At 41.3% G+C, this 14,470-nt stretch overlaps 1 protein-coding gene across 2 annotated transcripts in view; it reads left to right on the top strand.

Moving 5' to 3' along the window:
* The window catches only part of LOC126260198 (uncharacterized), a 134,144-nt gene that overhangs the window by 90,153 nt on the left and 29,521 nt on the right, over nucleotides 1-14,470 (top strand). The window contains exon 2 of one of the 2 annotated variants that reach the window (XM_049957480.1): nucleotides 3,407-3,670. The exons of the other annotated variant lie outside the window; for it this stretch is intronic. Within the exon in view, the coding sequence (XP_049813437.1) occupies nucleotides 3,407-3,670 (264 nt within the window). The remainder of the gene's footprint in view (nucleotides 1-3,406; nucleotides 3,671-14,470) is intronic. 2 annotated transcript variants of the gene reach the window in all.

The following is a 14,470-nucleotide window of genomic DNA, read 5'->3' as shown; positions in this document are numbered from 1 at the left end:
CTATGTTCTTTTTGCTATATTGGTTTAATAGAAGGTGGGATATTTTTGAGAATTCAAAACTTAATGATCTGTGTTCTTTCAGTGTTTAAAGCCAGTCTGTCAGTGCAAAAATGCAGTAAGTAACTTTCAGAAAACATCATTCGCTACTTTCTCTATTGGTGCGCCTCTGCTCAGCTTCACAATAAAGCTCCTATCATCTACAAACGGAATTAATTCTGCCTTCTGTAGTTCCCACATATTACTCATCGATTCTGTGGAGAACCTCAAGTCTTATCAGTCAACCTTAATGTTCACTACCCTTCTCTAACATCACATCTCATATGGTTCGATTTTGTGCTGTTCCAGTTTTCCCGTAGTACATGATTCACACCCAGACAATGCTCTCCATCAAATGAACAATGTCAGAAATTTCTGCCCCAAATTAGGGACAGCGTTCAACTTTCTTTTTATCTCAATTTTTTCACCTGAGTGTAGCATTTGCATCTCTGTCTTCCTATACAGTTTTTACTCCCTACAGCTCCCTTCAGTACCATTGAATTTATTCCGTGGAGTGTTAACTGATGTCCTATCATTCTGTCCCTTCTTCTTATCATTGTTTTCCGTACATTCTTTTCTTCGCTGATTCTCCAGAGAACCTCCACATTCCTTACCTAATCAATCCACCTAATTTTCAACATTCTTCTATAGCACAACATGTCAAATATTTCGATTCTCTTCCGTTCAGGCTTACCCAGAGTCCATGTCTCAGTACCATACAATGCTGCTCCCCAAACGTACATTCTGAGAAATTTCTTCCTCAAATTAAGGCCTCTTTTTGATACTAGTAGACTTCTCTCGGCTAGGAAAGCCCTTTTTGCCAATGCTTTTCTGCTCCGTCAATCGTAGGCTACTTTGCTGCCTAAATAGCAGAGTTTCTTAACTTCAACTACTTCATGACACCCAATTTGACGATAAGTTCCTCGGTATTCTCATTTCTGCTACTTCTCATTACTATCGTCTTTCTTCGATTCACTCTCGGTCCATATTCGGTACTCATTAGACTGTTCATTCCATTCAACTTATCCTGCAATTCTTTTTCACTTTCACTGAGGATAGCAATGTCCTTAGAGAATCTTATCATTGATATCCTGTCAACTTGAATTTTAATCCTCCTTTTGAACGTTTGATTTCTGTCATTGCTTCTTCGATGTATAGGTTAATCAGTAGGAGCGAAATACTACAACCCTAATAGACTACTTTTTTTGATCAGGAATGCCTTCTTTGCCTGTGCTAGTCTACTTTTCAGTCCTCCTTGTTTCGTCTGTCAAGTGTAATTGTGCTGCCAAGGTAGCATAATTTCATCACTTTGCGTACTTTGTGATCGGGGAATTTTTATGCTAGCTTTTATCGCTAATTTATTTCTGTTGTTTTGATTAGTTTCTTCTTCCTTTGGTTTACTCTCAATTCTTATTTTGTGCTCATTATGCAGCAGTCCCCTCTCCTGGTCGCATCTACTGAAAAAGATCAACGTAGGCGATGTTCCTGCTATGATACATTACCTCATTAAGTATGCTAGCACCTTAAGCTCTCCATTACCTGAATTTGAAGATGTGGGGTTAAGTTGGATAAATTGCAATAATATATCCTATCAGTCTGCAATCGGTATTTCGCGGATTGTTTCAGAAGAGATCCATTTACGTCATATCTTCGAAAGCTGTGTCATTACCCCATTGGAACCCTTTCACTTACAATAATGATGTCATCAGCAAGCCTCGTCATTGATATCCTTTCATCTTCAATTTTAATCCGGTACTTGTTATCATTCTTTTATTGCCACCATTGTTTTCTCGAAGCACAGACGGAGCATTAATGGAAAAAGACAATAACCCGGTCTTACACCTGTTTTAATCTGGGGATTTCGTACTTTGTGTACTATTCTAAATCACGGCTTCTAACATTCCTATGTTGCTGTTTAGGTGCTACTTCTGTCACTACAATAATGATCCAAGTCTTTACTTTAAGAAAATGGGATGGTATCTAAGCTAAAGAAGAAAATACATCTGTAAATAAAACAATCATACGTGCGTCAGAGCCAGGCGACATTCATAAATCAATGAACCTGCGGTCTGAGCATATTATATCTAGCATCACATATGTTGATCATCTCTTCACTGTCTTCACGTCCGGGTCACTTAACATAAATTTAATCTTTCCTGAGGCAAGATTGTTATTTGTATCACTTTCATTTACATCAAAATAACTAATCATGTCGTAACTAATCGTAACATAACTAACACACATTCTTGTCGTGGAGGCTGCCTGGTGATTGATTTACGTGTTCACATCACAATGGCTGATTGAAGACAGATCACCGAGAAAGACTGTTTTCTACCTACCTGGGCAAGGCGCACTTTCGTGATAGCTCGGCCATCTCCAACGATGTTTATTGATAGTAACCTAATTTGTGGGCTAATTTTTAATAAATGATACTGCAGTTATAAAGTGTTAACATGAGAAAGATTTCATCATTGATAGAGTGTTTTTTAATAAGTGAAACATTAGACATTGTTACTGGATTTTATACTCCTTCGCACATATTTTGATGAAGGAATTTCACCGGCCTGCTGTCGTTGAATAACAAAGTATTCTGCAGACAGATCTTCCCCACCCTCCGCGTCCATGTGTCACGACCGTCTGTCACGTGTAAGTTCTGTTTCTGCTCGCGCAGCTACAGCAGAGAATATAATTCTAACCCTTCAAGAAATAATAGCACACATTGTAGCAAAAACGCAGCAGTTATAATTTTTATAATTTTCATTCCATTCTACAGTTTTGGTTTTTCTTCGTTTCACAGAGAACAGCGATGTCATCAGGTTATCCTGTCGCTGATATCCTTTGACCTGAATTTTTAATTCCAAACCTGTCACCATTCTTTTATTGCCACCATTGTTTTCTCGAAGTGCAGACTGAAGACAACTGGAGAAAGCTGCATCCTAGTCTTGGAGTTCTTTTTGTGTTTTTTTGTTGTTGTAAAAATGAGCATTTCGTATATTGTCTTCCATTCGTATTGTTCTCTCTTCGTTCTTGTACAAAAAATTATTAATCGACCATTAGTGGTCCTGTTATATTCCCTCGAGAACCAGATACAACTTTTGTTTGTATAATATTTTCTCGTTGAATATAACGTACTAAGTTCTATTAGTCAGATAATCATCAAGCCCATCACTTATCTGCGAAGATATTCCTTACAGTCACAACACGGTTAGTTGTCGGTGACTTTCTGTAGTGTTGAGCGTTTATCAGAAACAGGAGAGATGGAATCTACGTGTTGTCCTGCATCTGTTGTTCGCTAGATGTTGTATATGAATAAAGCCAATTGTGTTGCACGCGAGCGGCAGTCTGTGGATCAGACACCAGAAATCTTCAGTTTCCAGGTCACTGAAGCCGGCCGGATGTCAGCTGATAGCGGAGGAGCTCACACGGAAGGATCGGTGCATTGGGCTGGAGGTCGGTGACGTCGGCGCTGACGTAGTGGACACGTGCTGCGAGCAAAACGTGTCTATTTTTGTGCTGCTTGTCATCATGGTCATGGTCTTCGCAATCGGCTTGACCATGGTGATTGGGTACAGGCACAATGCGCACAATGCGACACCAAGCCCTGATGTCAGGGTAACCGAATCGATGACAAAAGGTGAGCTCAAGTACTGTATCGAATCAAGTGTAAAAATAAAATCTTACCGAATGAAACAACAAATTTACTGTTACTCTGGTTTGATTCCCCCCCATGAACCATGGACCTTGCCGTTGGTGGGGAGGCTTGCGTGCCTCAGCGATACAGATGGCCGTACCGTAGGTGCAACCAAAACGGAGGGGTATCTGTTGAGAGGCCAGACAAAGATGTGGTTCCTGAAGAGGGGCAGCAGCCTTTTCAGTAGTTGCAGGGGCAACAATCTGGATGATTTACTGATCTGGCCCTGTAACATTAACCAAAACGGCCTTGCTGTGCTGGTACTGCGAACGGCTGAAAGCAAGGGGAAACTACAGACGTAATTTTTCCCGCGGGCATGCAGCTTTACTGTATGATTAAATGATGATGGCGTCCTCTTGGGTAAAATATTATGGAGGTAAAATATTCCCCCATTCGGATCTCCGGGCGGGGACTACTCAGGAGGACGTCGTTATCAGGGTACAGAAACCAGATGACAGTTATAAGAGTCGAGGGGCATGAAAGGGAAGCAGTGGTTGGGAAAGGAGTGAGACAGGGTTGTAGCATCTCCCCGATGTTATTCAATCTGTATATTGAGCAAGCAGTAAAGGAAACAAAAGAAAAATTCGGAGTAGGTATTAAAATTCATGGAGAAGAAGTAAAAACTTTGAGGTTCGCCGATGACATTGTAATTCTGTCAGAGACAGCTAAGGACTTGGAAGAGCAGTTGAACGGAATGGACAGTGTTTTGAAATGAGGATATAAGATGGACATCAACAAAAGCAAAACGAGGATAATGGAATGTAGTCAAATTAAGTCGGTTGATGCTGAGGGAATTAGATTAGGAAATGAGACACTTAAAGTAGTAAAGGAGTTTTGCTATTTAGGGAGTAAAATAACCGATGATGGTCGAAGTAGAGAGGATATAAAATGTAGACTGGCAAGGGCACTATTGGACCAACTACGTTACAAGGAAAGCGTTTCTGAAGAAGAGAAATTTGTTAACATCGAGTATAGATTTAAGTGTCAGTATGGAGTGTAGCCATGTATGGAGGTGAAACATGGACGATAACTAGTTTGGACAAGAAGAGAATAGAAGCTTTCGAAATGTGGTGCTACAGAAGAATGCTGAAGATAAGGTGGGTAGATCACGTAACTAATGAGGAGGTACTGAATAGGATTGGGGAGAAGAGAAGTTTGTGGCACAACGTGACTAGAAGAAGGAATCGGTTGGTAGGACATGTTTTGAGGCATCAAGGGATCACAAATTTAGCATTGGAGGGCACCGTGGAGCGTAAAAATCGTAGAGGGAGACCAAGAGATGAATACACTAAGCAGATTCAGAAGGATGTAGGTTGCAGTAGGTACTGGGAGATGAAGAAGCTTGCACAGGATAGAGTAGCATGGAGAGCTGCATCAAACCAGTCTCAGGACTGAAGACCACGACAACAACAACTGGTTTGATTCACGATAGTTGGCGGTCGAGTTTAGCCTTGTTCTGCGCACCTACGTCATGCATGCTCCGACAGACAATGAGCGTTCAGCAGTGTTCTGAGCGCTCTGCTCTGAATGCCGCAGCTAATGATAGCATTAAACGTGAAAGCAGCGAATTGTTTAGTGAATTTTTATTCCGTTTGTTGCGAGTTGTCATTCCGCATAAGCAAGAGAGAGACGTAATTTGCAGGACATACGCTTTCCTGAAGTGGAACACACGTGCATGCGCGTATGGCAGCTGTCGCTTGGAATCATCAACAACGCAATCTTCGCTCTTGCCTCTACGTGCGCGAACTGCCATCGTTCGTGGATGGGACAGTAGTCACGGTTTATTTATATTCATAACTGTTCGTTAGATTTAAACCTCCATTATCAAATGGATTTACATGCGTTAATACGACTTGTGTGTGTGTGTGTGTGTGTTACGATTTCAGGGTAACGTGTGGCACAGTGTAGTGGAGAAACAAAAACAATATTTCAGAACTTAGTTATGGGGAGATTTTTGACTAGAAACTAAACTTGTATCTAAGTGTGAAAGTACAGCAACTAAAATAGAATACCTCCAGTGGTCATAGGCTCTTTTACCTGTCGCAATATATCACATGTGAACTGTCATACTTCGTAAACAAAGATGATGTTTGGAAAGTACTAGCAAAATAGAAAAATTATCTCGAAGTACAAAGAATGTATAGCAAAACAGCACTGTCACTTCAGAAAAAGTTTTAAAGGATATTGGAGATCTTGGTTTGAGCTGATGGTTCAAATGGTTCTGAGCACTATGGGACTTAACATCTGAGGTCATCAGTCCCCTAGAACTTAGAACTACTTATACCTAACTAACCTGTCATCACACACAACCATGCCCGAGGCAGGATTCGAACCTGCGACCGTAGCAGTCGCGCGGTTCCGGACTGAAGCACCTAGAACCGCTCTGTCACAGCGGCCGGCCTTTTAGCTGATGAATACATGCGTTAGAATAAGTATTTCAAGTGCTATACAAATCCTTTTTTATCAAGTTTATGTAGCTTAGATTTTATACTCATTTATATAATAAGATGACACATTGCAGGGCGTAAGTACAACAATTGCGTTGCCAACAGTGGTAAAATTATACATAAATAACAATATTGGCTGAGTTCCTGAGGTACAGAGTGAAAGAATTGCAAAAAGAGACCTAGGTTTCGGATATAATGACCGGTCGCCGTGTCAGCCTCAGCCCATAGGCGTCACTGGTTGCAGATACGGAGGGCATATCGTCAGCACACCACTCTCCCTGCTATATGTGATTTAACAACATTATACCCAATCTCAGCTAGATATCACATATATCTGTTTACGTTATTAAGAGTATATCTATCTGCATATCTATGACTCCTTGTCAATGTGTTACTTCAGCATTTACTTACTTATAACATGTAACAGATGTAAATTTAAGAAACTCACAGCTCCATCAAATCCAAAACTTAGCTCTTTTTCTCTAAATCCTTTCCTCTGTCTCTGGATCTGAACCAAAATAGTTATTTATGTATAATTTTATCACTGTTGGCAACATAATTATTCTACTTAAGCTTTCCAATCTTTAACCTGACTGTATAAATGGATATGAAATTTAAGCTATATAAACATGACAGATGACACCACTTTGTTTATTCTAACACATGCAAACAGCAACTTAAACAAAAGTTTTCACAATCCTTTAAAACTTATTCTGAAACAATCGTGTTGTTTTGCTACATATGTTCTTTGTACTTCGAGATAATGTTTCTATTTTGCTGTATGTTCTTTGCACCTGTTAGTTCACAGAAACCAGTGTATTGATAGTTTACATGTGGTGTATTATGGCAGAGAAAGGAGCCTGTGATCACTGAATGTAGTGTATTTTATTTGTTTTATTTTCACATTCAGGTATACGTTTAGTTTTTAGTAAAAAAGTTCCCCAAAATCATGTTCTGAAATATTGTTTTTGTTTCTCCTCGAAGCATGCCATAGGCTACCCCAAGGTCGTAACACAAAACACACACACACACACACACACACACACACACACACACACACACAGGTTGTACTAAAACCCGTAAATCCACCTGATGATCGATGTTTAAGTAGTCGAAACACGTTTTAGATATAAATAAACAATGACTGACAAAAATGAACTTGCTGTTTCATTCTTTATCAATAACAGTCACAGTGAAGCCTAACCCAAAATGTTCGCATTTAAAGCGAAACCCCAAACCATGTCGCAGTGTAAGCTCATCAGACAAGAAAATTAGTCAATCTGTGGATGTAAGATAATCCCACAGGATTTATTCATTGATAGTTAGATCCCACCAAGCTACCGAATTGCTGGAATGTCAGTTGCTACGTTTCACCTCATGTTCCAAAAGAAAAGGTTCCTTATATTTTCTGTGCGATTTAGATCAGGTGACATAGCACGCCACTCAAGCTGCAATACAATGCCTTATAACACCTCCCCCCCCCCCCCTTCCACTATGGGCAGTAGGCTAATTAAAGAATTACCGAATTGCTAATGGTTTGGTATTAATTTGGGATAAGGCATCGAATCCGAAGTGAAAGTACTACCCAGAAGAAGTCTGGTGTTGTTATAACTTGCTCGTTATTGTGCGATTTATTTTGCACAGTAACAATCAGCAGAAATAAAATATGTACAAAATAATATGGAAACTATCTAGTGAAATTTTGGGCCGAAATGACGAATTGATTTGACTTTGTCAAGAAATTACTGTAAATGAACGGTGTGAGCGAAATCAATTACAACTCTTGACTTTGAAATTAAATCACATTACTACTGTAGCATGTCGGCAGGCGTAGACAGTTGCAAAGGCACTGACTCGCGTTCATTATCAAAACACAATGATCACCCACAAAAATTTCAGTCATGGACAAAACCAAACTTGCAACTGCTTCATGAAATTAATTACTAGTCTTTTACGCTACCTGTTATGGAACAACTGGACAGCATTTCTGACTCTATTGATAACTGCTGTTAAACTGTTTTTGAAAGGTAACTTTTAAAAAAATTAATTTTAGTGTTTAAATTGACTGTTCTACAGTAATAACTGGTTTTTAAAATGATTACAGAGTTCGCTACTTTGACTTATTGTTACGTAAATTACTTCCCATACAAAACTGTGTGAACTGAAATATTGTTAACTATACTTCTTTGTCAAATTATTTGTAAATAATTAGCACTTAATTAGCAAGGCCAAAAAAAAACTAACTTTTCTGTTCACTTTCATTCAAACTATTAATCAAGTAGATAAACTTCGCTCTTTTTATCATTTAGTTTCAATTCATTAATGACACACTCGGTTAGTTATGAATACAGAAAGGATCCTGTCAGTTAGTTGTTACTGAGGATTACTCACCTTACCAGACATAAGTTGCTCAAATATTTGTTATTGAACAATTCGCAATTAATACTGGCAAGCCTTTTACAATACTATATAGTAAACTGGTCGGGTCTTACTTCATAGCGGTGCGGTTGGTGCGGCGAGTTCCATTACACCACGACAATGTACGACCACAGGCTCTTCACAACAACTAACTTCGGGGCCGCAGCACTCTTCTTAAACACTGGTTAACCTTGATGCTTTGTGTTGCGCTCAATCACTTCTCCACATTATGCCTGGCCATACCGTACGTGGGATCTTGCAGTGAAACAAGTCTTGTGTTCTCTCACATCAGAATTTCTCCTATGCGTCCAACGGACTCGCTCGCTACTGAGTCGTTACCACCTGACAGACATTGCCCTACTACGCCCGCTCCTGTGTCCAGCGACAGTACAGCAATAACAATAACTGCTTTGGTTTACATAATGATATTCCCTGATTTGGCCAGTGCGTCCACTACAATTCTTTAGATTCTCTTTCATCAGTTATTTTGTACAAAGGAAATTATTAAAACATATATACATCACAATAATATGCTCAATATAATTATATACTTCATTTGAACGTACATAATTCATAAAGCAGGAAAAAATTTATATGTGGGGGCTGTATTGTTGTGTTGCACATGTCTCACGCTTCATTGGTCTATATTGGCAAACATAGATTCAAGGAAACGTTCAGAACGTAATAACCAGTCCTTAAACCAAGCAATGTTTAGTACCACGGAATTAAAATTAAATTAATTATTTGCCACTGTCCGAAACATGCTATTCATTACTCATTAAAAACATGATAAGTAAATAATTTTTTTACAAATACAATTATGCAACACAGAAACATGCAATCATATAGGAAATTTTTTAGTCCCACGACTTGCTAGAAGATACACAATAAAAACGAAAACATTTGTTCACTAACCTATTAAAAATTCACACCAATTAAACAATATCAGCATCCAATAATTAAAAATGATTAAGAAATTTTCACACAGCGTTTATAACATCTCTGTCCACATAAAATTAATAAGTCTCATAAACGGGGCATCATGAGAATTCGTTACTCAAAAGTGATCGAAAAATTATTTTTCAAACTACATTTACATTATGTGTGTCCACATCTGAAACATTTTAATTACTATTTATATCTTTCTGTCTCTCTATATTTTTTTGTACCACACTATTCACATAAACTATGTGATCAAAAGTATCCGGACACCCCCAAAAACATACGTTTTTCATATTAGGTGCATTGTGCTGCCACATATTGCCACGTGGTCAGGTTATTGGCTGTCACTTGTGTCATACGTCTGTACGCGAGTTTTCCATACTCCTAAACATACCTATGTCCACTGTTTCCGATGTGATAGTGAAATGGGAACGGGAAGGGACACGTACAGCGCAAAAGCGTACAGGCCGACCTCGTCTGTTGACTGACAGAGACCGTCGACAGTTGAACAGGGTCGTAATGTGTAAAAGGCAGACATTTATCCAAACCATCACACAGGAATTCCAAACTGCAACACGATCCAATGTAAGTACTATGACAGTTAGGCGGGAGGTGAGAAAACTTGGATTTCATGGTCGAGCGCCTGCTCATAAGCCACACGACACTCCGGAAAATGCCAAACGACGCCTCGCTTGGTCTAAGGAGAGTAAACATTGGACGATTGAACAGGAAAAACGTAGTGTGGAGTGACGATTCACGGTACACAACGTGGCAATCCGATGGCAGGATGTGGGCATGGCGAATGCCAGGTGAACGTCATCTGCCAGCGTGTGTAGTGCCAACAGTATAATTCGGAGGCGGTGGTGTTATGGTGTGGTCGTATTTTTCACGGAGGGGGTTAGCATCTGTTGTTGTTTTGTGTGGCACTATCACAGCACAATCCTGCGTTAATGTTTTAAGCATCTTCTTGCTTCCCAATGTTGAAGAGCAATTCGGGGATGGCGATTGCATCTTTCAAAACGATCGAGCATCTGTCCATAATGCACGGCCAGGGGGGGGAGTGGTTACACGACAATAACATCCATGTAATGGACTGGCCTGCATAGAGTCATGACCTGAATCCTATAGAACACCTTTCGGATGTTTTGGAATGCCGACTTCGTGCCAGGCGTCACCGACCTACATCGGTACCTCTCCTCAGTGCAGCACTCCTTGAAGAATGGGCTGCCATTCCCCAATAAACCTTCCAGCACCTGATTGAACGTACGCCTACGAAAGTGGAGGGTGTCTTCAAGGCTAAAGATGGACCAACACCATATTGAATTCCAACATACCGATGGAGGACGCCACGAACTTGTAAATAATCATTTTCATCCAGGTGTCCGGATACTTTTGATCACATATTTTATGTACTGCCTACTCATAAGCATTTCTTGTATGAACCGCATTTCCTGGAAATGAGAAATAGCTTACTGGTGCATTGCCTTGTGCTCGTCCTCATTAGCTTATCAGCTTTCATTTTTGTGTGGGTATCTGAATGTATTCCCATCTTCTTTCACAACATTATTTACTTTGGACAAGTAATAATTTAGTTTCCTCTGCGTTAATTAGCGTCTATTTAGAACATTTGTACCTGCAACTTAAATGACAAGTCTGAGTTTATCTGAAGTCACCAATTACATACATTATAAATCTCCTAAACTAATTACAGTACAATTTCTGATTACAAGTTTCATAACACATTACAAGTTACATAACAAATGAACACTCATTTCATTAAACAAAAACATTATCTTCATTATTTCAACATGGCACCCACATTGTGTGATCATTAATTAAAGAAAGTGGTGTTTCAGTCCTCAGCTAATCACAGTTATTTACAGGCAGAATAACACTATTTGTCTGTGCTCTGATAGGGCTTTAAGTTTACTACATTCCGTACACCCAATATTTTACCGGATTGAGTATTTATCATACATTTAGCGAGGGTTAGGGTGGGGAATGTTTTCAATTTTGAATGGTCCATTATAAATAAACTTGAACTTGGAAATTTCATTATCTGTGTCACTGTATTTCTCGTATGTTTTGACAAGGACACTATTCCCTACTATTAGTTTTACTGGTTTTAAATTGCCATCTTGCCTTTTAATTCGTGCTTCAGCACTTTTCTCATATTTTCCCTCAACATCTCTTTCTTTTGACTGATATCTAAGTCTTGTCACGGTGAGAAATCGTTTATCTACCCTATTATACCTTTCGACTTAACACCCAGTATGATTTCCCCCTATGTGGAGCCTGTACTCTAGTGAGACAATGAGTTCATGATCCTTTCAATATGAGCTATAAAGTTGCCCCACGCCCTGTGGTTGTTATGGCAATACGTTCTGACATATCTACCCAATTCACGCATGTAGCGTTCAGAAGGGTTGCTCGATGGGAGGTAAAGCGACATATGAATGATCTCTTCCCCTCTTTCTTTCATCCCTTGTTCGTTACCTTGGATGTAAATTGCGGCCCGTTGTCGGATGATATCGCCTTCGATTTTCCTTCTTTCACGAAATAATCGTCCGCAAATTTGCTAAACACCGCTTTAGCTGTGTCATTACGCAAAATATATAGCTTTACAAATATTGAAAATGTACCCAATACTACCAGAATGTATACAAAATTTCCAGTTGCTTTAGGTAACGGAACGTAAAGATCCGTTGCCAGAATTTCCAAATTATCCTTAGGTTGGCGAAGAGTTCTCGGGCTTCCAGCCGGGTGGCAGTGTCTTCAAACTGCGACGTTTCGACGAGTGACATACTCATCATCTTCTGGCGAAGTGCCGAGACTTCGCGGATGCCGGTCCCTTTATACCTGCGGTGTGCCCCCCACCACCTGGCCGCGGGAGGCTGGGTCCAGAGGAGCCGGCGGGCGAGGTGGAGGGGGAAGCGGGTGCGCCGTTCGTGTCTCCGTCAGAGCATTGTGATCGCGTCTCGTGAGCTGGACGGTTCTTGTTGCGTTCCTGGCGTATTGCGGCTAATGCTGGATTCCAGGCCGCGCTCAGTTGATAGCCTTCGTCCCCGTTCACAAGATTCTCGTGGACCCGTATTTCTATTGATTCTTTAATGACGCTATCCCAATAGCTCCCGGCTCGGCACAGCACCCTGGTGTTTTAGAAGTCAAAGGTGTGGTTTTCTTTGATGCTATGTTCAGCTATAGCAGATTTCTCTATCTGTCCAAGTCGAACATGCCTGATGTGTTCCTCGCACCTTTTAGAGATGCAGCGCTGCGTTTGACCAATGTACTGCACACCACATTCGCAGGCAATGTTGTATATACCAGGTGTGTTTAGTTTGAGTGGGTCTTTAGCTGAGCCCAGCAGCTCTTTCGTCTTCGGCGGTGGTCGGAAGACGGTATTTATGTTAGATTTTCTTAATAGCCTCCCGATTTTGGCTGATGTGGGCCCCAAATATGGAAGAAAGGCGAGTCTCTTGTTAACTTCCTCTTCCTCTTCCTGAAATTTGTCAGCCTGTCTTCTCTTGAAGGCCCTGTCAATCTGTGTTTCACTGTACCCGTTTTTCCGAAATACCTCTCTTAGGTGGTGTAATTCGTCTGAGAGGCTTCCTTTGTCACAAATGACGTGCGCGCTATGTACCAAGGTAGTCAGTACTGACTGGCGTTGCGCCGGATGGTGGCAGCTGGTTGCATGGAGGTACAGGTCTGTGTGCGTCTTTTTTCTATATACTGAAAGGCCCAGCGTGCCATCCGCTTTCTTCCTGATCAGTATGTCCAGGAATGGAATACAGCCATTCTCTTCTACTTCCATCGTGAAGGTGATATTCTGATGTATGCCGTTTAGGTGGTCCATAAACTCCTCCAGTGCCTGCCTGCCATACTGCCAAATCACGAAAGTATCGTACACATAGCGGAAGAAGTGCCTCGGTTTACGGTGAGCAGTTTGTAGTGCCACCTCCTCAAAGTGTTCCATATAAAGATTCGCGATCCCTGGAGCAAGGGGAGATCCCATGGCCACTCCATCCACTTGTTCATAATGCTCTCCATTGCACTTGATGTAGGTGGTCGTAAGTGCATATTGAAAGAGCTTCACTGTTTCAGGCTCGAAGTGCTGATTAAGGATCGCCAAGGCGTCTTGTAGCGGTACTCTTGTGAACAAGGAGGTGACGTCGAAGCTCACGAGTAGGTCATCACTCTGTATTCGGATGTCCTTCAGTATTCTAACGAAATCCGCGGAGTTTTTCACGTGATGACTGCAGTGTCCCACCAGTGGTTTCAATAGTGTCGCCAGGTATTTGGCCAGTCCATAACTGTGCGAGTCGATAGTGTCCAGAATCGGCCGTAGAGGCACCCCATCTTTGTGAATCTTGGGCAATCCATACAGGCGCGGTGTCGTTGGCGCTCTGGGATACAGCCGTTTCTGCACTGCCTCTGGTAGATCTGAGTCCTTCAGTAGCGCCACGGTTTTCCTGGTCATCGTCGATGTAGGGTCCTTGTTGAGTTTCCTGTAGGCTGGGTCTTGCAGCAGAGAGCAGATTTTCTGTTGGTAGTCGACTGTGCGAATCAGCACAGTCGCATTTCTCTTGTCTGCTGGGAGGACCATGATGTCAGCATCATCCCTCAGTGCGCGGATAGCCTCTCGCTCCGGCGCAGTAATGTTAGCTTTAGGGAGTCGTGACTTGTCGATGATCCTGCAGGTCTCCCTTCGCATCTGCTCAGCTTCCTCCTTGGGTAGGCCCCGGATTGCTTCCTCTACGCTGCTGATGATGTCCCGTTTCGGTATGGTCCTTGGTACAGGTGCAAAGTTCAACTCTTTCGTGAGGACAGAAGTTGTGGCTGCATCTAGCACCTTATCTGTCAAATTTACAATAGCTCTGGTGCTATTTGTCACCTTCTGGGGCGACTGAGCTCCAGAGAGTCTGCCGAATTTGTTGAT

This window comes from Schistocerca nitens, chromosome 5, assembly GCF_023898315.1.
Source record: "Schistocerca nitens isolate TAMUIC-IGC-003100 chromosome 5, iqSchNite1.1, whole genome shotgun sequence".
NCBI lineage: Eukaryota > Metazoa > Arthropoda > Insecta > Orthoptera > Acrididae > Schistocerca > Schistocerca nitens.
This window is presented reverse-complemented; position numbering and strand designations above follow the sequence as displayed.